Source organism: Nelusetta ayraudi, unplaced genomic scaffold (genome assembly GCF_046127955.1).
Source record: "Nelusetta ayraudi isolate G7.1 ecotype Tasmania unplaced genomic scaffold, CSIRO-AGI_Nayr_v1 ptg000033l, whole genome shotgun sequence".
NCBI classification, from domain to species: domain Eukaryota; kingdom Metazoa; phylum Chordata; class Actinopteri; order Tetraodontiformes; family Monacanthidae; genus Nelusetta; species Nelusetta ayraudi.
In genome coordinates this window covers 1223978-1246662 of record NW_027466083.1, presented here as the reverse complement: position 1 = coordinate 1246662, position 22685 = coordinate 1223978, and the positions used below count along the sequence as shown (strand labels likewise).

Below are 22685 nucleotides of genomic sequence, written 5' to 3'. Positions count from 1 at the left end.
CCCCTCTCCCCTCCTGCCACGTTGACGATTTGTCGGGCTTCTGTAACTAATTTGCTGCCTCGTTTTCTGTACCGTCAATAGTTAATGGTCTGCCCCGCTATTCATGCTCCGTTTTTCTCCTTCTACATCTCAGGATATCCGGAGGCTGAGGAGAATGGAGGCCGCGCCAGAGCAGCGTTCCTAGCGAACCCATGGGGAACTGACGGGAACGGTGCTGGATGGAGGCCAAGACGCTGGATAGCGAAGAATGAGGGAAGCTTTTTTTCCTTTTTTTCCCCCTCCCCACCAATCGTAGGCTGATAACAGAAGATCACATCTCGTCCTCGCAGCTCCGTGGGATTCATATAAATTAGAGATCACAAGGGCGCCGGTTGTTGCAGATAATAACCATCATGGGGAGTCGCAAGGCAAAGTTGTTATGGTTACTGTTGTTCGCCGAGTTCTTGCTGAGGGGAGAGGCTCTGGAGTACGAGGGGGTACCGGGCCAGTGGACGCGCTACAGCCAGTGGGACGCCGCGGCGACGGGGGAGCTCAGCTTCATCCTGAAGACCAACGTGAGCAAAGCCCTGGTGCTCTACCTGGACGACGGCGGCAACTGCGATTTCCTGGAGCTGCTGGTGGCCGACGGGAGGCTCCAGCTGCGCTTCACCATCCACTGTGCCGAGCCCGCCTCGGTGCACACCGAGACCCGCGTCAGCGACCTGCGCTGGCACCGCGTCCTCATCTCGCGCCACCAGCGGGAGACCCGGCTGCTGGTGGACAACGAGGAGAAGGCGGCCGAGGTGAAGTCCAAGAGGAAGGAGATGGCCGTGGCCAGCGACCTCTACGTGGGAGGCATCTCGCCCGACGTGCGCCTCTCCGCCCTCACGTCCAGCACCGTCAAGTACGAGCCGCCGTTCCAGGGCTTCATCGCCAACCTGAAGCTGGGCGAGGCGCTGCCCGTGCTGCTGGACGGCCAGGCCGTCCGCAGCGACCTGGAGTACATTTGCGCCACGCAGTCCCCGTGCGGCGAGCTGGGCCTCTGCTCCGTCAGCCAGGGGGAGGTCGTCTGTGACTGCAGCAACTCCAGCTTCAGGGGGAAGTACTGCCACGAAGGTGAGCGCCACAAAACTGCCATCCGGTCCATTTGCATAAAAAAAGAGTGTGTCGTTGACCCCTGCGGCCCTCACAGCTATAAATAGACGTCACCTATGCATGACGGAAGAATTGTAATTCTATTAGGGACGAAAGCACGTCTGGATTGTTGCGATTAAAACCACAGTGCACAAATAGCCGTGATGTTTGTGGGAGGATTGGAACTGGGCTGGATCTTGTTTTGTAGGAATGCACAGATACCATTTTTCAGCAGAACAAGCAGAGTATGAGTACTTGCATTTCAGTGATGCCGATACCGAATACTTAATCGATAAATCAATATCCTTTATTTAACCAGGTAAAAGACTCATTGAGATTAAAATGTCTTCTTCAAGAGCAACTTGGCCAATTCCGCATTATAGAGTTACTTTGATTTTTTTCATTTTTCCACAGATGTTCTGTTATTTGAACAACACTCCTAGCATGTTTTTCGAGAACACGGTGACTGTCACAGGTTTCACAGCAGCACAAACACAAATTTGCCAAAATTGTTTTAGACATACATTTAAAACTGGTATCTGTGTCGTGGTATCAGCACATACACGAGTAGAGTACCCAACCCCGGTATCGATACTGATACCAGTATCATGTATCGGTACCGATACCGTTATCGTGTATCGGTACCGATACCAGAACTGGGTATTGGTACCTGATACTGGTGTATCGGTACATACTTTATGAGTAGACTAACCAAGGTATGGATACCCGATGCCCGATACTGAGGTTGGGTACTCTACTCATAATGTACCAGTACTGGTACCGTACTGTAGTGTTATCGGTACTGGTGAATCCCAATTGTTTTTTTGCCTGTTTGTCACCTTCTTTCCCTTTTTTCCTACGGAGAAAAAAACGAGAAAATTATTTTCGCAATCTCCAAGCCGGTGTCGCCAGGCGCTCCGCTCCACTCGCTGCAACCAGCCAGACCTTTGTGATGGAGCGCAGCACTGGGGGCGAAGGGCCGCATAGGCGGATGACAACTGTGGTGCCATAATGATTCCCTCTGCTCAGCTTTGCTGTAGCTGAAAAAGATAAAAGAAATGCACTTTTTTTTGCCCACAAAAGCCCCTCGATTGGAAAGAGGCGTCTGCTCTCGACAACACGGAGGCACTTTTGTCTCCGTCCTAAAGCGACCATACCGTTACATTCCTACGAAATGTGCTTCTCCAGTCGGATCGAGAGCTGATTGAAAGGAACAAAAATACAAAAAAAAATGCACTCTTTGTGTCTGCATTATAACAGAGGGAATGTAGAAAAATAGTTGATGGAAAGCAAAGTCTGCAAAGCTGTGTTGGTCACACTGAGGGCGTTGCTGCTGGAGCTTTAATGCTTCAAACCCTCCCGGTCAACATTAAATGTGTCTGTTTCTCTCTGTTCTTCCTGCAGCCGTCCAGAAAGAAGTAGAAGGTAAGACACTGGATTATATAATTAGAATAATAATGAGCCTAATTTGTTTTGTTCTGTTTTTTTGTTGTTTTTTTTCCCCCGTGGTCGTACAATTTGCAAAAGGCTATTGTCACAGCCTCAGTGTGTGCGAGTGTGTTTCTCGCCTACTATCGGGCTGTTATTGTCTGTTTGGACTGCAGTTCTGACATCCAACAAATTAAGCCCGGAAGGAGATATACTGTCATGAGTCGCAGGGTCAATAAGGGAAAAAGGCGCTTAACGTGATGACTGCTCATTACGAGCATACAATCGGTGAGCTCAAGGTGACTGCGGGGGTCGGCGCAGCGCGTGGGCGCAACAATAGCGGCTGCATTCATCTGCTGCGTCGCCGGGAACATGGCTGTGCAGAGATGTGCCTGTCTTACTCTAATTATTATTATCATTATTATTATTATTATTATTATTATTATTATTATTATTATTATTATTATTATTATTATTATTTCTAACTTCTCTATGTTTTCTTCTCTCTTCAGTGCATTTTTTCCCCTCATCTAAACTACTGCTTAATATTGAGGTTTTACCAAGTCATTATGCCACTGGATGCCATTATGCTCGCAGGTCAACATGCGAACATGCGGCTTTATGATGATGGCATGAGTCTGCTGGCATAAAATGACTGATTACCCAGGCCTCGCCGTTCATCGATGTCCAATCTTATATTATTTTCCGTGCCGGTGTTTCGATTTGGGCCTGAAATAATTTTCTTCCTCGGAGGCACAAATCACCTCTGGCTTTTTTTTTTTTTTTTTATCAGCACAGTTTTTTTCGTAAGCCACCACAGTTGAATGGGGATCGCGTTTCTAACGAGGCGCTGCCGACTGAACGGTGGAACCAAGACAGACGGCGAGCAGGGGGAGATTTGTTTATTCGGCATGATATCCATCTCTCCGGTAAGGACTGCTGCTGCTGCTGCTGCTGCTGCTGCTGCCGCCGCTGCTGCTGCCGCTGCTGCTGCTGGTGAAAGGGCAGCCAGCAGACCCGGGAGACGGCGCAAGGTGCTCCGAGCCGCCACACGTTATAAATCACTGTTACTGACAGAGCCGATGCACACCTGCTCTCCGATATCCTGCTTCCGACACTCCTGTTTGCTGTTTGGCATTTTTAAAGACACACACACACACACAGACACACAGACAGACACACAGACAGACGCGCACAGGGCCTTGCCAGAGTGAGTCTGTCTGGATGAATAGTGGCCGCGTGGCGAGAGAACACATGGATCCTTGTTGAAGGTGACGCGCTTGGAGTGCAGAACCTCGGCAGCGGCGCATTAGTCAGACTCGCAGCTCCGCGCGCCTCAGTGGAAGTTAATAGGTCTCATCGCAGCGCTGCTCCCAAAACAGACACTAATCATTCCTGATCAGTGGAGAAGATGGTGGTGTGGCTCGAATTTGCGGCGCAGAAATACAACAAAGAAAAAAAGGGTTGGGTTGGGTGGCGGGGGGGAGGATTGGGGGGGAGGGGGGGGGGGGCGTTATTAAATGACATGCTGCAAAAGAGAGCACATCACAGCGCTGATTGGATTAAAGCCTGACACGGAGACAAACACCCCCGACGTGGAATGCATGAAAGCAACAATCGATGGCTCCCCCCCCCCAGCCAGTTCTCCGTCCTCTCCCAGCAGCGCTCCACGAGGGGAGGAGAAGACGCAAACCCACGGGCTATATTTGTTCCTGGCTGAGGGTTTAAAGCCCGGCAGGAATTATCTCGGTTTGTCCGAGGAAGTGCTGGGAGTGAAAGCAAACCTCCTCCACAGCAGGTGACTCGCCTCGCCGAGACTCGCTGAGACTCGCCGAGACTCGCTCATCCACGCCGAGCGGCTTGCAGGCTCCCCGCCGCCGTGCCTGGACCAAAGGCCATGATGGGGGGAGGAGGGTGGTGGCGATCCAGTCGCCATAAGAGTGGAGCTTCCTCTGATGTGCTGTGAGCCAAAGAGGGAGGGGAGTTAAATAAATAAATAAGTAAATAAATAGATAAATAAATAAATAAAAGCAGGTCTGTGAAGAGGAGATAAGGAACGGCCACCTCACAGGGTGGATGCAGACGAGGGAGAAGCCTCTCGGACGTGGAGTCAGAACCTCACACCAGTGCTGCGCGCAGTGACGTTCTCATTGTTTACCTTGTGTTTTGGATTTTGTGCTAAGGAAGCGTAGGAAGAGCTGGCGGAGCCAGCGAGAGTGGGAAGCGTCGGGAGGAGGGACGCAGCTGGTCGCGGTGAGGTTGCATTTCTTGCCGGCGGTGACCTTGGTTCTAATCCCTCATTACAACACGCCTCATAATGCCGCACTTTTCATGGGAAAACAAATTTTCACAAATCCTAATCCTCGCGCCGCAGCTTCTGAGACGCTCGCTAATTAATGTCACAATAAAGACTGAGAGGTCCTTCAACATCTGCATTTGTCTTTTCCCTTGTTGTTTTTTTTTAAGTCTCGAAGATGTCTTTTGTTTTTTTGTCTAAGTATGAAAGCAGCCCCTCCCCAAAAGCAAACTAATTAAAATGTGTTTTTGGAATCATAATTTCATCTTGAGAAATACGCTAGAATTTTTATTAAAGTGAGATTCTGGTATAAAGTCCGAGAACCAGACAATGTAAAAGAAATCATTTCCCTGTGTCTTAACACATTCGATTTAAGCGTGCTAGATTTTTTTTTTTCTCTCTCTCTCTCTCTGCTTTTTTAGCAGTACTGCTGTATCTACCAGAATGCCCTCTGGCCAACTACAAACAGGGCAATGAAAAAAAAAAAAAAAAATGGGCACAGGAACACACAGAACAGTGCAGCTCCAAACCTGCAGCTGTAACGCAACGCCCCCGAGGTTTCGAAAAAAACCCGAGTCGATTGGATGGATTTGCTCAAGGTCAGCAGATGTAGAGGCGCAGAGCCGCGCACGCACCAGTGTGGGCACAGCCAGCGCCGCGCTAATGAATGGCTGCTGTTTGCTCTCCCTGATGGAGTTCCATGATGAAGTGATCTCGAACGCATCACGATTCACCAGGCAAACACTTCCCTTCGTCCTCCCTGTTTGTTTTGATATATTAGGAGAAAAAAGTGGATTCAGAGGGCTCGACACCAACGAGCTAACGTCGGCTCCTCCTGCCGATCCGTTCGTCGGCTTCAGCCCCCGACTTGCCTCATTCTGCGAAAGTTTCCTCTTCCATTTAAAAATAGAAAAGCGGTAGATTACCGAAGGGCGGGTTGGGCTCTCGTGGGACTTTTCTCCACTGGTCTGGTTATCGCCACTCTTCCACACACACACGCACGCATGCATGCACGCACACACACGCACACGCACGCGCGCGCGTCGAGATTTGCATGCGAGGCTTAGCCAGGCAGGATGAGCACACTGGCTGAGTGGCCGCCACAATACAAGGGCAGCAAACAAACAAACAAACACTTGCGTCAATCCTCAGCCTCTTGTCTCAGCGATCGATGACATTCCTCCGCGTCGGCCAGCGAGACACTCCAGACATCCACAAATTCACTGTGCAGCGTCACCACAATTCTCAGCACTTTGCACCGCAGCTCGTTTCTCATAACTTTGCACAAATGACCGGGATGGACTGGGTATTCCCCACTCAGACGCAGTGGCCTTCTGGCTTTGCAGCTGCATCTTTTTCATCGGCCTTGGCGAAAAGGAAATTGAAAGAAAAAAAAAAAAAAAAAAGCAAAGAAGTCAAGCGAACTTTCCGTCTCCTCGTGGAAAAAAAGAGACATTTCCACCGGGTCTTGATTTTCTTGAATCGGTATTCAGTGGAATCCTTGGGTTTGTCGAGCACTCGTCTGATTTTCTGACACGTGGCGCCTCGTTTAAACTCCTCGCTGCCATTTTTGACGTGATCTTACTGCGGCTGCTTGAAATGGCGGTGGAGTGTTGCAGTCACTGGAAGAGTGGGTTCGCTCTTGATGAGAGCTAGATGTGAGCTGAAGGCTCCAAGCGCTTCGTCTCCGCCAGACACACAACCACAGTGATCCTCGTCTTCCGGCCGTTGGAGGCTGTGCCGTCCACTCCCGGCCGCTCACACACTGAGTCAGCGGCCTCGGCGGCGTCGCACTGTGTCAGGACCCCAACGCGGCCAATCACGTCCTTTCCACACCAAGAGCTGCAGCAGCGTGAACGCGTTTGCTCAGTGAGACGTTCACAGCCACACCTAAAAAAACAAACCAAACGAGGACGACCTGATTCCACGGGTCACCTCGGAGGACAACGGCGCCACGTGTCACTTGCCGCATTCCCCCCCGGAAAACAACACTTCTTGCTCCTCTTTTGTGGCTAAAAGGAGATAATTAAGCTAGAGCCCAGAAACCCGAGTCTCAGTTTGTTTGTCTTGTTTTTCTTCTGTTGGGAAGAAAAGAAAACAACACCACACCAGGAAAGCCAAGTGCATCATTTTCGAATGTTAACATTTTTTGGTGACGTCGGTGTTATTTGATGCTGCTGGACGACCAGGCAGCAGCGTCGACTCCTCTGACGCACACAAGTTTGTACTTTGTCTCCTCGTCTTCCCGAGAGGAGCTGGCGAGGCGGCACACGTGACCCTCCAAGTGTCTGAGTGTGTGTGTGTGTGTGTGTGTGTGTGTGTGTGTGTGTGTGTGTGTGTGTGTGTGTGTGTGTGTGTGTGTGTGTGTGTGTACAAGAGCAGAATCCAATCTGGGCCTGACGCTGCTGCAGCAGCTCTATGCTTGTGTGTGTGTGTGTGTGTGTGTGTGTGTGTGTGTGTGTGTGTGTGTGTGTGTGTGTGTGTGTGTGTTTTCTATATTGTTAAAGGTGTGTGTGTCTCCGCGGCCTCCCTGGATGGATGGTCAGGGCTCTTCCTCTCGCTGCCTTCTGCTCCCACTTCCGCTGACTGTTACCAACGCGTGACGTTACTGCCCTGATCTGCTCCTCCACCTTCTGTTTGACAGATTACACAGGCGGTGTTGAGCTCACCCCCCCCCCCCCCAACCCCAACCCCAACCCCCACCTTTGCTTCTCCGGAACCACGGTCTCAGCTCTGTGGGTTTTTTTTTTTTTTTTTGTTCCCTGTCGTTGAGGAGCCTGGGTGTATCCCTCCTCCCTCCTCCCCCCTCCAACCACCAAGCCTCCCCAACCCCCCCGCACCCCTTTTGTTTTTTAAATCAGCCGGCTCCATTGCAGAGTGAATCCTCTGCGTGAGATCCAGCCGATAAGCGGCGGCGTCACTCTGCCCTTTCTCTGACACGCTGCCATTTCAAAGGTTAAACAGGCTCGTCTGGATTCTACACCTCCACGAGAAAAAAAAGCAAAAAAATATTGCTGGGTGTGTGTATGTGTGCGTGTATGGGTGTGTGTTAAAAACAAGCGACCGGGGCCAAACGGCCAACGACTGCTTCCGTGCTGATGAAATTAGCGTTGTACTTGAACGACTTTGCGTCCTGGTGAGACCGAGCGGGCGTTTGAGGTGTGCGGGACACGAGCCGGGACACTGTCTGCATCCAGAAAACATACAGTATGTGTTCCATTCGGAAAAAAGCATCTGCGTGAGCAACGTCCTGGCGAGGGTTGCACTGATCCAGATGTTTTTTTTCTCTCCCTGCCTCCTCCTCTCCTCCTCCCTCGAGATGTTTGTCTGTTTTCAGTTTGGTTTCCTCTCTTTATCTTTTTCAGTTTGACCTCCGACATCCGTACCTACTCCCCAAGGATGTCTGTCACAAACTGCAGTCCAACATTGTGACAATGCTTTTTGTTTCTCCCGAACCTCTTTTATGAACTTCCTGTTTTCGTATCCTTTTTTCTGTTCTTTCCCTTCAAGGTCTGGCACACCTGATGTTAAACCGCCAAGGTATGGGGTCTATTGGTTTGCTTTTCCTTCCCAGTCACCTGCTCACAACATTTCCTCCCCTCCTCCTCCTCCTCCTCCTCCTCCTCCTCCTCCGTCCCCCCTCCCCCTCCCAAAATCATATTCAGTTGACTGTGCTGCACTAATCTTTCCTCTCCTCTTTTCTCACACACTTGCCTCCTCGTTTTTTGCTTCCTGTCATGTTACTCTCACCTAACTCACTCAATTCTTGTCCGTCAAACTCTTGTCCTGAACCACTGACCGAGCTACTGGAACTTCACCTTTGACCTCTGCAGTTTTACGCCAAGGTAATGCATCTATGCTCATAGCATCTGTTCGCTTTGGTTTCATGGGTTATTCAGAGGAAATAAGCAGTTGACAAGGGTAAAGAATTGAGGGATTTCATCCTCAAGGCAAAAGGTCTGTGCACAAGTTTCCTTTTTTAAAAAAAAAAATGCCTCTAATATTTACTTGTAGTAGTGCAGGTATTTATTTTTTCCCCCTGTGACTACTGAGATGCTCGAAAAAAAAACATTTTAATTTCCTCAAACAATTTGTGCCTGGTATTTGCTCCGTATTTTCGACTGGAAATGCAAGATCTCCAAAGACAGTTTTCATCCCCAGCAAATCAGAGGCAGAGCAGAGTCGCTACAGTTTGATTTAATGAGAAAGGTGCATTTTAAGTAGCATTAGCGGCGCCGATGCACACCGGGTCTGCTCTGTTTATGTTGTGCTTCCTGCCGCCGCATATTGTTGTTGTTAGATCGTGGGGGGAGGTGGGAGTCGGCGGGTGGGGGGGGGGGTTCTGTCTCCATGGCAATCAGTGTTGTCTGAAAGCAGCGCTGACATGGCTTTGATGACCCACTCTGACTCTGCTCAAGTCCCTCATTTCTGCTGCAGATTTCTGCTACTAGTGCAGAGTGCTGCTTGTGTTTGTTAGTTGTTTTTCCTGGTTAATGAAGTCTGCATTGAGAAGCAATTTTTTTTTTCTTTTTTTCTTTTCCATTTCCTTTGTGCTTCAAAAAGTGCCTTGTAACTGTTCCTGTACGCTGTTTTTGTACCGCTGTCAGTAATTTACGATTCCTTCGCCCTGCGTGATGTCTTGTTTGTGTCGCTCTCTTCGTGATCGGACCGGAACCGTCGTGGCAGAGAACTGATGGCTTTGATATCGGGGTCATTTATGCGAGAGGAAAAGTCTGGAGTGAATACTCTGGTAATGATAGAAGCAGTTTATGTTTTTCCTACCACTGTAAAGTGCACTGCTTGAGGCTGTGCTGTACAGTATATGTGTGTGTGACACGTTATAGATGAGGGTTTTAAATTCTTTGGCTTCTGACTCGCTCATACACACAACGTTGATTGGTCTTTGACGGCAGCAACGTTCTGATGGGGCGCCAGCTTCAGCTGACCGTCACGCTGAGAACCGCGTGCAGCCAGACAGAGTGCATCTCGCTCAAGTTCGCTTCGTAAAATGTGCCTTTCTAGGTGTGTCCTCGGGCCCAGAACGCAGTCGCTCCGTTTTGTATATCGGGTCGGGGGAAATAACTGGTAATTGTGCGTCGACTATTTACCGCAATAAGCCCTCGGAGCGATGCCGGAGCTGCTCAGTCACAATTAGCAGCCCTACTTATCTGACTTCATGGAATATACATAAGGACGTCGGGGGTTTTTCATTCAGCCGTCTAATTTTAGTTTGAGCATTTGTAGTAGCAATAATCTAGGCTCAGCGTGACGGCGCCGCTCCTTTTAATCTTTCAACTCAAATGTAGTCCGTAATTGTTATCCACGTTTACAAGCTTCGGGAGGCTTGAGGAAAGTCACGAGTGCCTGTTTGCGTGTGTGTGTGTGTGTGTGTGTGTGTGTGTGTGTGTGTGTGTGTGTGTGTGTGTGTGTGTGTGTGTGTGTGTGTGTTAGGGCCTGCCGTCTAAACCCTGCATCCTGGCCATGCTCGTGCCAGCACATGCGCACATGAATGTTTAGGGGGCGGGGACAACCAGCCGACAAGCGACTCCCCGCCCCCTGAGCAGCAGCAGCAGGAGCAGACGAAGAAGAAGAAAAACTGAGAAAGTGCCATCTGCGTCCTGGGCTTCTGCGCCACTTTGAAATTAATCAGCCGTGACGCTTAATATTAATGAGTCGGCACTAGGGGGCGGGATTTGGCACGTCGGCCGTCCGCCCGCCCCACCGTAATCCAATTACGAAGGAAAGTTGCAGGCAGGCGGGAAGTGGAGCAAGGTAATGTTTTCCCATTACAAGGCTCCCGGCCTTTGCGGGGTTGTTTATCATGTCGTGACAGCTAGCGGCTAACAAATAGCGCTGGACTTTATCTTTTTCCAGGCGTGGCCACCGGGGGCAGCACCTGCTGCTATCTGGCTTGTTTAATGTTCGAGTGGCGCCCAGGATGCTGCACGTGATTGGCACTGAGCAGCGGGCCGGTGTTTGCGGCGGGAATTTACCTTTTGAGAGATTTCTTTTTTTTTTCTTTTCCCGGACCGTCGTGTGTGAGGGGAAAAGGGAGATTGAGTGATGAATACTATGACAAAGGCCGAGAGGGCAGCTAGCAGCACAAAGCAGCGGAGTGCGTCAGAGAGAAACAGCGGAGGAACACAGAGATTGTTGTTAGTGCCGCCATTGTGTTCCGCTCGGCTTTCCTTTTTCTTTCTCTTTTCTCTTCCGCTGATGTAGGTGTTTGGCGCCAGTCGCCTCGCTGCCGCGGCCAAGTTTGGAGCTGCGACGGGCACAAAGTGAATAAACGCTCCAGCAGCCTCCCCTCGCAGGTTGACTGGCTGACTGGCTGACTGTGTTTGATGGCGTATCCCTAGAGCCTGCGCCAAAGTCTATATAGAGTACTTCAACAAGCTGGTAAACGTTCGGCCGCAGACAGCGGAGCCAGGTTTTCACCAGGAGGCGGTGGCGGTGGCGGGGGCGGGGCCACACTGGCGCCTCACAGGCCGTCAGGAAAGAACCGCAGGGTCGTCCCTACGTCACATCTGCCAAGTGTCAGAACGCCGGTGCTAAAGGCGTCGCACAGTTCAAAGGATGCGCTGCGACAGCTGGAGGCAATCAGACGAAGCCTTTCTTTAGAAAACAATGAAAATACATCACAGCAATAACGGCAGTTTCTTGTTTTCTTATTTTTATTTATTTATTTGTTGGTTTTTGGTCAATCTTGCCTTGAGTGACAGCTCACCCGCACTTTAGCTTGTATTCAAACTCCCCTTGGAGGCCCAACACTACACAACAACATCATTGATGGCCTAACGAGTTGCTGGGCCACGACTCCGCTGTCCAGACGGTGGAGTCTAATGGGGCCACTGATCCATCCAGCGTGAAACAGCTTCTTAGTGTTTCTAAGCCTGGAAATTCACAACCCAGCAAATGAAGCAAAGTCTCCACTGAGTGTAAGAGGTGCAACAGAAGACAGGAAAGTAATCTATCTATCCATCTATCTATCTATCTATCTATCCATCTATCTATCTCTCTATCTGTGACTGATGATGTTTCCTCTGAAGGTGTGCAAACTGGGCTTTAAGTGGAGTTTGTGAGGAGTGATGGTGGAAGTCTTAGAGGCAGATGAAAGCAGACAGTAGCCAGCGTCCTCCTCCTGCTGCGGATGAAGCCTCGCTGCAACAGCCGGGCTTTTCGCTGTGCATTTAACAAACCCAGTGGAAATTGTTTGGACTGTGGGCGTGAATTAGACGTTTATCCAAAATCCGCCACGTACATTTCTGCCGCGGCTATTTGAATGTCGCTGTTGAATAAAGGATGAGGCGTCTTTTATGCACTTTTTTTTTTTTCTTGTCAAGAAATATGTGTGTTTGTCCATCGTTCTACATTTTTACGACTTTCATATTTTCTATTTGTGGCTTCCCGCTAGCAGCCCCCTTTTACTAAACAACGGAGCATACCGCAAATAAATATTTAGGCTTGTGTTTTTCTTTTGTCAGAGTTAAAGTGGGAATAAACTGCGCATTTTGGAGTGTATTTAGACGCTTTATGAAGCAGCATCGACTCCAAATAAGTCGGCGTTAAGTCAATTACGACAAAGGAAGGCGCCAGCCGCTCCTTTTAAAACTGATCCGCGCTGATGTGTTTGCGCGGAGGTCTGTGAAAGTGAGGGGGAAGCGATTGTTTGCATCCTTTTACCGGTATTTTCTCGCAAATGATAAGAAAAATCCAGAGTTGCACCGAGTCAATCACCAGTACGCGAACAGCATGCAGAATCGCACAACTGCCTCATTTCCAAAAGCATCTATTCCAAGCCGACGGTACGTCTCAAAGCATTTCCTTTGCTTCTTGACGGGTTCATGTCCTCCTCATTTAGAGCATGCCACTGAGGCAGTAGTGCTGCTTAGGAGAACATAATTTGTCACCTGCTGGCGGGGGGTCGGTGGTCTAAGGCGTCTCTCCTCCCCTCTCAGGGCAGGACGAGTCGGTGGCCACCTTCAAGGGCAACGACTTCTTCAGCTACAACCTCTCGCAGACGCCCATCCAGAGCAGCATGGACGAGATCACCATGTCCTTCCGCACCCTGCAGAGGAACGGCCTGCTGCTGCACACGGGCCGCTCGGCCGACTACGTCGACCTCTCCCTGAGGAACGGAGCCCTTCGGCTGGTCATCAACCTGGGCTCCGGGGCCTTCGAGGCCCTGTTGGAGCCCTCTAGTGGCAGGTTCAACGACAATGTCTGGCACGACGTCCGCGTCACGCGCAACCGCCGCCAGGTGCGTATTGTATTTGCTATTTACTTGAAGTTTCAATGATTTCGGTGTTGCTCACTCAGCAGTGAACAACAACAAGTCAGTGTGGTTCACTTCAGTTGCCCCCGAAGTTCCAAATGACTGTTTTCTTTTCTTTATCGAAGCCCCAAGCGCAAGCTCATACCTGGATTAAACCCCCGGAACCCCCGGGATACATTTTTCCTTCTTGTGGGTGTTTATATTTCAAAAGAAAAGCTCCCTAAACACCCTCCCGACATTTCTGTTTCAGGACAGGGCTCTTTTTTTTTTCAAAATGGAAATTTATTTTGGTTTGTACTTTTGTTCTAGTTTTGAATGAAAAGGGACATTTTCTTTTGAATAATACAGTATTATCACGTTATGTGGCCCCAACCAACTTTAATAAGTGCACCTTTGACTCACTGAAAAAAATATATATTTCTGCCCCTTTCAGATTTGTGTTTGAGGTGTTACAGAAAGAAAATTGCATGCTTTAGACTTTGTACATCATCTGATTTTGATAGTGACACTGGCAGCGAGATTCTGTGTCATGCAGTGAGCGACTAACGTGTTGAATGTGGCGACGGCGATCGATACAACACTAGCTAAGAGCAGAGCGTCAATGTTGTGCCTCAGTTTTGGGTCGTCGCTCATGAAACTGTGAAGAGTGAGCGAGATAAGGAATCATTATTTCCACAGCTTCTGCTGAGAGGAACTGCTGACCTCGCTGCGGCTTACACACACAGACACGGGCAACTTGCTTCCTTCGCCGCTGTAGAAAAATTCCATCTTCCGCTCGAAGCTTCACGTCGACTCTTCTGCGCTCAGCTGCGCGTCCCTTCGGGTGGCGGCCATCTCAGGCGGCGAGGCTCCACCTTGCCAAATATATTGTGGTGCAACACGTGAACAGATGGCGCGCTGGAGTTTGACGCGCTGCGGTTCAAGAGGTTCAGCGTGCACGTCTGTACTGCGCACGTTGACTTTGCCTGGTTTGTACGTTCCAGGTATATTTTGCAGGCCTCCTCCTCCTCCAAGCTCAGCATCTGTTGTCATAGATGTACTGGATAGACACGCACGCTTGTGTTATTCAGTCAGTTTTGAGGGAAACGGCTCAAAGTCCTTTCGGAAACACAACCTTTGTCGAGACGCAACGGTTCTCTGCGTTACAGCAACAACTGTCATCATTTTTTACACACACACACACACACACACACACATACATATATATATATATATATATGTACAAATATATATATATAAGTTCTTCAAAATAGCCACCTTTTATAAAAAGCATATTTGGAGTTATTGAACTTGTTTTTCTTTGTTTGTATAATTACATATATCTTGTTCATATTTGGATGTCTTCTCTATCTATCTGCAGTGTGGAAAGTTGTAAAGATAACTTTTGACTGACAGTGTATTTGTGTGTGTAAATATACACATATATATATATATATAGCGACAGCAGCCACCAGAGCGTCTTTGCAGCAGTATGGGGGAGGTCATGTGGCCAGAGGAGCCTCTCTCTAATGAATCCAGCCCTTGAGCGCGTCTAATATTGCGTCGCTTGTACCTACTGCACCGAACTCCTGCCAAGTACAATCCAGCCCTAAGGTTCCATTATCATTAAATTTGTCCAGCGGACAAAGCACATTGCTGAATTCCCAAACTAATTTACGGTCTGCCAGAATGCGTCTCCTGCATTTAACGTTCCCCAGCTGGCACTTCTCTTTGGCTGCGGTCCTTCTTCTATTAGCCTCATCCCTCAGTAGCGAAAAGTGCCACTAATGATTTATTTTTATTTGAAAAAAAAAAGGGGAAAAAAAGCGCTGCTACTGAATAGGAGCGTAATGTGGAAGTAGTGTCATGTGGAAGTGAGGAACCGCAGCAATAACCCCGCAGGTAATTATCATTTCTGCAGGTGTGGGGGACTTTATAAAGGCCCGCTCTTTTTTTTTCTTTCTTCAGGTGACCTACTGACAAATGTAGTTACACACAAAATCCAAATGCCAATGTTGCTCCTTCGGTGGCGTGTTAACTACTGTTGGCTAACACTTAAGAGGATGTCAGTCTGCAGCGAGGGCTCTGACCCCAATCAGTGCTGCCCTGTCGGGCCTGTATAGGAGCCGTGAAGATATGCTCCGCTGTAAAGCTGCTTCCCTCTTCTTATCTGTGGAAAATTTGTCAACATGCGGCATCGATAATATATGCTGTCGCGACGGTGCTGCGGGATTTGCGCGCAGATGTTTGCTCCTCTCTTCAGCCGGCGCTCAGTTTCAGGGTTTTATCAGATAAGCAGCCTCAGATCAGGTGCCTCCCTCGGCTGCATGGCAGAGGAAGCGCATGATGTCATCGCCAGCACAAATCAAACAGTGAAGAAATGAAGCAGTTGTGTAATCGAAATAGAAACTGTGTGACTAATAGGGGGCGGCGTATTAAATTCTGCCTATTTTTTAAAACTTGTCATTGTGTCGTTAGTTTCATGACACGTTTTTGGCATGCTAGCTAATCAGGTGTAGCGTAGCCCCCCCACACACACACACACACACAAATGAAGCACACAAACCGGCTTTGAGCTGCGATACTATTTTTATCTCCTCCAACCAGAGAAACAGTTTAAAATTAAAACAGATGTCAAATTAAAGACTCAAAACATGGATTTGGACGACGGCAGAGCCTGCGGATGTTTTTTTGTGTCGTTGTTTGTTTTGGTTTTTTTTGTGTGTGTTTTTTTGGAATGTAAAGATGACCGTGCCTCCAAAGACACACGGCGTCTTAAGTGCTGCCGCTCCAAATGAAGCAATCACTCTGCAGATCCTCCCAGAACCATAACTAATCTAAACTCCTCGCCGTGAATCGTTTCTTATCTTATCTCTCATCGCTCTCCTTAATATTCCAAACCTGTCAAATTAACCTGCGCGGCGCTGCAGCCTCCTCCACATCTGTGTCCTTCCTCCCTTCCTCCCCGTTCCCTTCCTCCTCTTCCCTTCCTCCCTTCCTCCCCGTTCCCTTCCTCCTCTTCCCTTCCTCCCTTCCTCCCCGTTCCCTTCCTCCTCTTCCCTTCCTCCTCTTCCCTTCCTCCGTTCCTCCCCGTTCCCTTCCTCCTCTTCCCTTCCTCCCTCGCCGTCTTCCTCAGCAGCAGAAATCCAATGCTTACAACGTCACTTATGCTTTCAGCCGTGTATTTGATCCCTGTGTAAATTGCTTTTTCCCTCAGATAAGTTACCTCGCTGACACGTTGATACGAAGAACTGGGACTCCCCAGACAGTGCAGGTGGAAAACATTTTATTAAATCCAGGGGTGTTTTACTTCTTTCTTTTTTTTTTTTTCTGGAATTCTTTCTATTACCATGGTTCATCCCTATCTGTCTCTGAGTGTCGTGGCCAAACTGGTCGCTGCTTATCCTCCACTCTTTTCCGACCTTTGAAAATGACGCGGCCACCCAGTCCTCTGCCGGCGAGGCGCTCCCACCTGCCTGCCCCTCCGCTGTTACCGCCATGCTTTGCAATCAATTTACCACAGCAATTTCCTTTAGCCCTGCATGAGGTCAGGAAAAACATACATTTCCCCTAAATGAAGGAGCCGTGTGCAAATCCCAGAGAAGCACAATCAAGGACGTGTCAACCAACCAGGCCGGAATGAAAGCCAAATGAAAGCCTCCGTTCTTCAGCTTAATGACGTTTTTGTTGAAATCAGCATTTTCCCCTGAATGTATTGATTCCTCATTTCTGATTTTCAGATCCTCTCCAAGATGTCTATGCGGGGGGGGGGGGGAGCTTGGTGATATAGTCATTATTGGAGATTGCCTCTCTTGCCGCTGCAGTTTGAGAGATAAAGGGGATCAATCATTGTGCAGACATGAAAGCACTTTGGTTTGGCTGTAATTTCTTGATGCGCTGCAACCCGCAGCCGAGCGCCGCTATTGTCCACTGTTTGAGCCCAAGATATGGGAAGCTTCACCGCAAGACGGACAGAAATCGATAGCTGCCAGTAGTTGAGGAGGGTGATGCAGGGCCACAGGTTAGAGATCTGACACCTGAACATACCCTGTCAGCTGCCCTGCGTCCTTTGTCTTCAGTCCTCCTGCTCTCAGCGCTGTGCTGTGCTGTGCTGTGCTGTGCTGTGCTGTGCTGTGCTGTGCTGTGCTGTGCTGCGGCGGCTTCACAAAGCAGCCACCATCGATTAAAAAAAAAAAAAAAAGCAAAATTTGCAGCGCGCACGTGGCCGCATCTAATCTCTGGATATCAGAGCTCCTTTATTTTTATAGGATTTGCATTGCGCATACCTGCCGAGTCCTTGCTGTACGATTATGATCAACTTGCCGCTAATGAACTTGCGCTGCGCTGCTCTGCTGGTTCATTTCTTCACCCTAATGATCCTGTTTTACCACCTCTCACCTTGGACCTCTTTCAAATATCTTTTTTGGGATGGTTTTTGTTTGGTTAAAAATAAGAAATCCCAAATCAAATGCTGTTATTCAATAAACATATTTACAGTATGAACTACATGATTCTCCGCTGGAGAGAAAATGTGATCCCCCTCCTTTCATTTTGAATATGCCTGTCTGTTGCCATCTGCTCTGCAATGCACTCACCCTTTGTTTTTTGTTTTTTATTGTTATTACAATTCATTACAAGCGGGCCGTTTATTCAACAACTGTGTCCACTGTAGATATTGTTTGAAATGAGAATTAGATCGACTGGTTCTTTGGGTTTTTTTTTGTTGCACATTAGTGCCAGCTTGCATCTTAACTGTAGGCTTATTGTCATGGAAACACGCATATTATTATGTCGGCCATAATGCTATTCAGTAACTCATTCCATCCGCGCAGATGAGGCCGATATGAGAGTGATCTTTTGTCTGTGCCGACGAACACGCTCTATGCACAGTCTGCCATTTCCATATCTTCAATCTCGCAGCGATTGAGCATTCCGCGGCACGTGTATCGCTTTCAGTCGGCAGGACAGCGGCAGAAGGGAAATTTCTGCTGTATTGACTCCGCCACCGTCCTGCTAATATATCAGCAACAGGGATCAGTGGAGATTAGCGAACCCTCCAAACGTGCTCTGGTAATTGTCTTGGATATCCAACGTTAGGTTGAGCTCAAGTGGAATCAGGAAATGAAGCATGAAATAATTAGACCAGCTCTCACTCTTTGAACGTGTGGGTGTGTGTTTGCCACTCACCTCTTCTCCCCCCCCATGGCCTCTTCAGGTAACCATCCTGGTTGATGGGATCCTCGCCACCACCGGCTACACTCAGGAGGATTACACCATGCTGGGCTCTGATGATCTCTTCTACATAGGGGGAAGCCTGAACACAGCGGACCTGCCCGGCTCCCCAGTCAGCAACAACTTCATGGGCTGTCTGAAAGACGTGAGTGCAGCTTGACCCCCGGTCCCAGCAGAGGGCTGGAAACACTATCCCGCACTCCTTCAATTCCACCGGCTCTTTTCTGTAAGCAGAGCGTGTGCTGCTTGTTGAAAATTCACATCGATTATCCCGCTCGAGGATATTTGAAGGAGAAACATTCACCTGAGAGGCTCGGCTGCGCGGAGAATATGCATTTATAGATTCTTGCAGGAATCCCCCCGAGAGCTAATATACATAAGAAACAAAAGCATCTTATTGTGTTCAGATCCAGAAACACAGCCAGACTCCCTTGTACGCACATTTCTTTCCCTCCTTTTCATCCTGGCCCTGTACCTGTCACATTAATTATCCTGAGGAAGCCAGTTCAGATCATATCCTTAGAATCAGAATAGGTTCAGGGAGGGGGTGAAAAGCTGCGAATTGTAGGTTAATGGGCAGCTTCAGCCTGCTCCTACCAATTTTTAATGAGGCGAGCCGTCTCTTAGAAAAGCAAATGAAGTGCTTTTTGTCATAAATGTTGAAGAAATCTGCCCTGCAACCAGAGATGGATTTGACGACGCATCAGTCAAGAAAAGAGGCTAGTTTTGTAACTAAAGTGGGAGGTATTCATGTCAGCGCAGCGGCTCTATGTGGGTGTTTTGTTTTTTTTCCGCTTGTGTGTGTGTGTGTGTGTGTGTGTGTGTGTGTGTGTGTGTGTGTGTGTGTGTGTGTGTGTGTGTGTGTGTGTGTGTGTGAATACCAAATTCAAACTGTACATTTTTGTCTTCCGTCGGAGACTCTCAATTCAATGGATGCAAGACCATTTTCCCCCGTAATTGCTTGATTTGAGGTTCTGCTCTTTCCATCAAACCCTCCAACATCTGAGTGCACTTCATCGAGGACAGAACAGTCACATCGCTTACAGAGAGGAGATGCACTATACATGAAATCCTAGAGAGGAATAAAATAAAAAAAAAACACGGCTCTTTATAATAATGCCGTCTTCTGTTTGTGCAGCAGTGCGAGCTATTAAAAACATCTCTGCTGTGTGTGTGCGCGGCTAAAAATAGACAATCAATTCTTCACTTGAATGTTGACCTCGGCACTCTGCTTGAACGCAGTCTAGAAGATCCACGTTCTTAAGTTCCAAATTGCCCATTGCATCGCAATTACGGGGGGGAAAAAAACAACAACAAAAAAACAGACTGCCGAGTCCTGAGCAGAAATCAACACTTCTGACAGACTGGAAGTGGCTGAGCAGTGCAGTGTGTGGGCCTACATCGACAACAGTCCCATGACGCACTCACAAACACGCCGGAATCAAAGGAACTTCTTCATATCTCCAGGATCTTGCAGCCGTGACGACAGCGTTGGCTGACATGTCTGCTGTTTGCCGCTTCAGCGCAGACAAACGTGTCTCAGCAGCCGTTCGATGGGTGTGAAATGTAGGCCGGCCACGACGACGCTCGCAGCCAGGACGGACGCCCTGTGCGTCGGGCGAGGATCCCTCCAGCCGCCGTCAGCGGCAGGAAGTCTTCGACGAAGACGCGGCCGATTGACATTTCAATTTGTGCTGCTCATCAAGGCCGGTCCCCGGAGAAGCAGCTTAATCATCTCCGGGTTCTAATGTTGTGCAATCAACAGGTCCAAATCAGAATTCACGCTACCCGTGGAATGCCCTAATGATGGTGATTATAGCAGCTATTTATATCTACATCTCCGCAGGTAGGCAGGCAGGCAGGCAGACAGGCAGAAAAATGACTGAAAAAATAATTAAAATGCAGCAGCGTTACGATTGGAGAACACCATGTTGTTTTAGCAACAGGCCTAAACCTGTGCACACACACAGTGTTGTTGAAAATGACTCTGTTGATCCCAGAATGTGATGGTTGTTCAGTGTTTTAATTGGCTGCCAGCTAATGCAAATGATGGTGATGCAGCTCCTCTTTGTGTTTGCTCAGACTGTGTTGAAACCACGCAGGAAGGCCGAGCTTCTTTTGGACCTTTGGCGCTGAGACGTATCGACCTGTGACTCAGTCAATGGCAAGATAAACCTGCCAAGCATGCAGAACACACAGATGCTCTCATAAAATTCCAAAATGTGCAGCGCTCTCCCTTAAAACTCCAGCGATTTCAAAGCACAGCGTATAAAAAGCAGAGAGAACTCGACACCTCCATCAGAGTTCAGTCACCTCAGAATGTGCACAAGTACCTCTGCAGAATCACAGCCTGTTCCAGGATGCATCCGGGCTGCGGAACATCGCCGTTTAGCGCTGACAGAACGGCGCTCCAAGTGTCGACATCGCTAATCTGCCGCGCCAATGCGCTAAAATGCAAAATGAGATGTTATTTATGGGCAGGTTTATTGTCTCAGTACTGCTGCCAGGGCTGCAACCTCCGCTCTGTGGGTGGTGTAGCTGATGGTGGTGTGGAGACCTACTATTGCGGCGTCGAGTCGTGCCGCCGCACTGAGGTTCTTGGTGAGGTGGGGGGTGGAGGTGTTGAGACAGCGGCCACGCTGGTCCTCTGCGGAGGTCTGGGGGGAGGGGGGGGGGAGGGGCGGCTCAGAGATGAACCTCGCTGATGAACTATTTAAGAAGAGCAAAGCAGGGCGGCGGAAAACCGCAGAGGAAAATTCCTCTTGATTCACGTGGGAATGACATTGAGCCCGACTTAAATATTTATCATACAAGCCGGGTGTTAATCTAGAGAGCGGCAGCCGTGACTGATCCCCCCCCCCAACCCTCCGGACGTTACCGTGGTAATAGATGTCAGTGCTGCTGGGTAGAGGCCATCAGGTTCATCTAGTACCAGGATAAAAATAATTGCCACTTTCAAAAAAGGGGAGAGGGAAAAAAAAAACTGTCTTCACTACAACAACGAGCAGGGTGAGAGGAGAGGAATCCGTCTTTGAGCTGAACCGGCGTATTGATCTCCATGGTGCGCCGCGTCGTCATTAGATTTCCTCTTTAAAAAGCGAGTAAAAAAGAAAGGAAATCGCCCTCCCTCAGCCGACTGGGGTCTTCGATTCTGCCGTTGATCTCCCGGAGACACGCAGGGTTTTATCCGAGCATTCTGGGACGCTGAGTGAACCTTGAAGCCTTGTCACATCCAACATCCCTCTAAACTGGTGCGACAGGATTCCACTTCCTGTCGGCTGTTGAAGTCAGCCACCACTCTTTTTGTTGATGTTGTTGTTCTTGTTGTTGTAGGTGGCAGATGTTGGCGGCGACGGTTGTTATCCGGCCTTTAATGAACTACCCACGTTGGAAAAATCCGTCGTCTTAATTTATGCTTCTCCCACGCACGAGTCGCCCATTAGGCCCGTTTTTTCAGTGGTCAGCTTCGCCGCTTCCCTGCTTAATTAGTCACGCTGAGGCCGTGCAAGGTTTGATCCGGGCTCAAATTGCCTCTCGGCTTGGCTGTTAGTCCTCCGTGCAGGTGGTGGCTGGTGGCAGAGTAGCGTGGCAGCCAATAATGGGCTCCGGGTGACTTACAGCTGATACAAAATAAGACAAGGTTTGTTGTGTCACGCTGTGCATATTGATGAAAACAAAAATCAAAGTGGAAAACCGTTGGCTGGGAAGCACAGGCGGGCAATATATCGAGCCTCGCTCTCGGCTATAACCAGGTGTGTGTGTCTGTGTGTGTGAGCGAGTGCGTGTCTGTTTATTGAGTAAAACATCTTTAAAAACGCACTTCAGGGTCTCACCCACGGTTGATCTCCAGATTTCCACTCAGCAGCAGCAGCAGCAGCAGAGACGTTCCTGGAAGTCTATTTTGCGTCACTGTACGCTGATTGCGGATCGTTACCCCACGACTTCTGAATCACACTGCTTGCAATTACCTAAGAGTCTGAGCTCGGTAATTACATTCCCTCTCTCTAAAAAAAAAAACAAAAAAGACACAGCTAGCACTCTGTCGACGATGGCGCCCGTGACCCCGTTTCAACTCCCTGCTGGCTGTCGGGCCTTCAGTCTTCCTCACTACCCGCTGTAAACAGGCGCCATTGTTTGCGGCGGCGTGGGCGTGACGTGTGCACATTTCGCCTGCTCTCAGTTTCAAGAATCTTCCGCAGTCAGAACCGTCCCACAACCCCCCTAGTGAGTCAGCCCAGCGCTTTTGATGCCAGCGCTCGCGCCGCCGTCTCAATCCGAAAGTGGCGGATTCGGCGCTCCTTTCAACTCTCCCGGCATCCTCCGCCCCCCCGGTGACAGTGTTTTAGTTAATGAAAAGAGTCG

The 22685-nt window shown here is 49.1% G+C and overlaps 1 protein-coding gene across 6 annotated transcripts in view; it reads left to right on the top strand.

Moving 5' to 3' along the window:
• Positions 1–263: 263 nt before the first annotated feature.
• Positions 264–22685, top strand: part of LOC142891718 (neurexin-2-like) — an 86803-nt gene continuing 64381 nt past the window's right edge. For 4 of the 6 annotated variants that reach the window (XM_076031457.1, XM_076031455.1, XM_076031456.1 and 1 more), the window contains exons 1-4: positions 264–1095; positions 2518–2538; positions 12796–13097; positions 18307–18468. In XM_076031457.1, the coding sequence (XP_075887572.1) occupies positions 393–1095; positions 2518–2538; positions 12796–13097; positions 18307–18468 (1188 nt within the window). In that variant the 5' untranslated portion in view covers positions 264–392. Of the gene's footprint in view, positions 1096–2517; positions 2539–8347; positions 8378–8670; positions 8683–12795; positions 13098–18306; positions 18469–22685 lie in introns of all 6 variants that reach the window. The other 2 variants (XM_076031458.1, XM_076031454.1) reach the window with 2 other exon arrangements.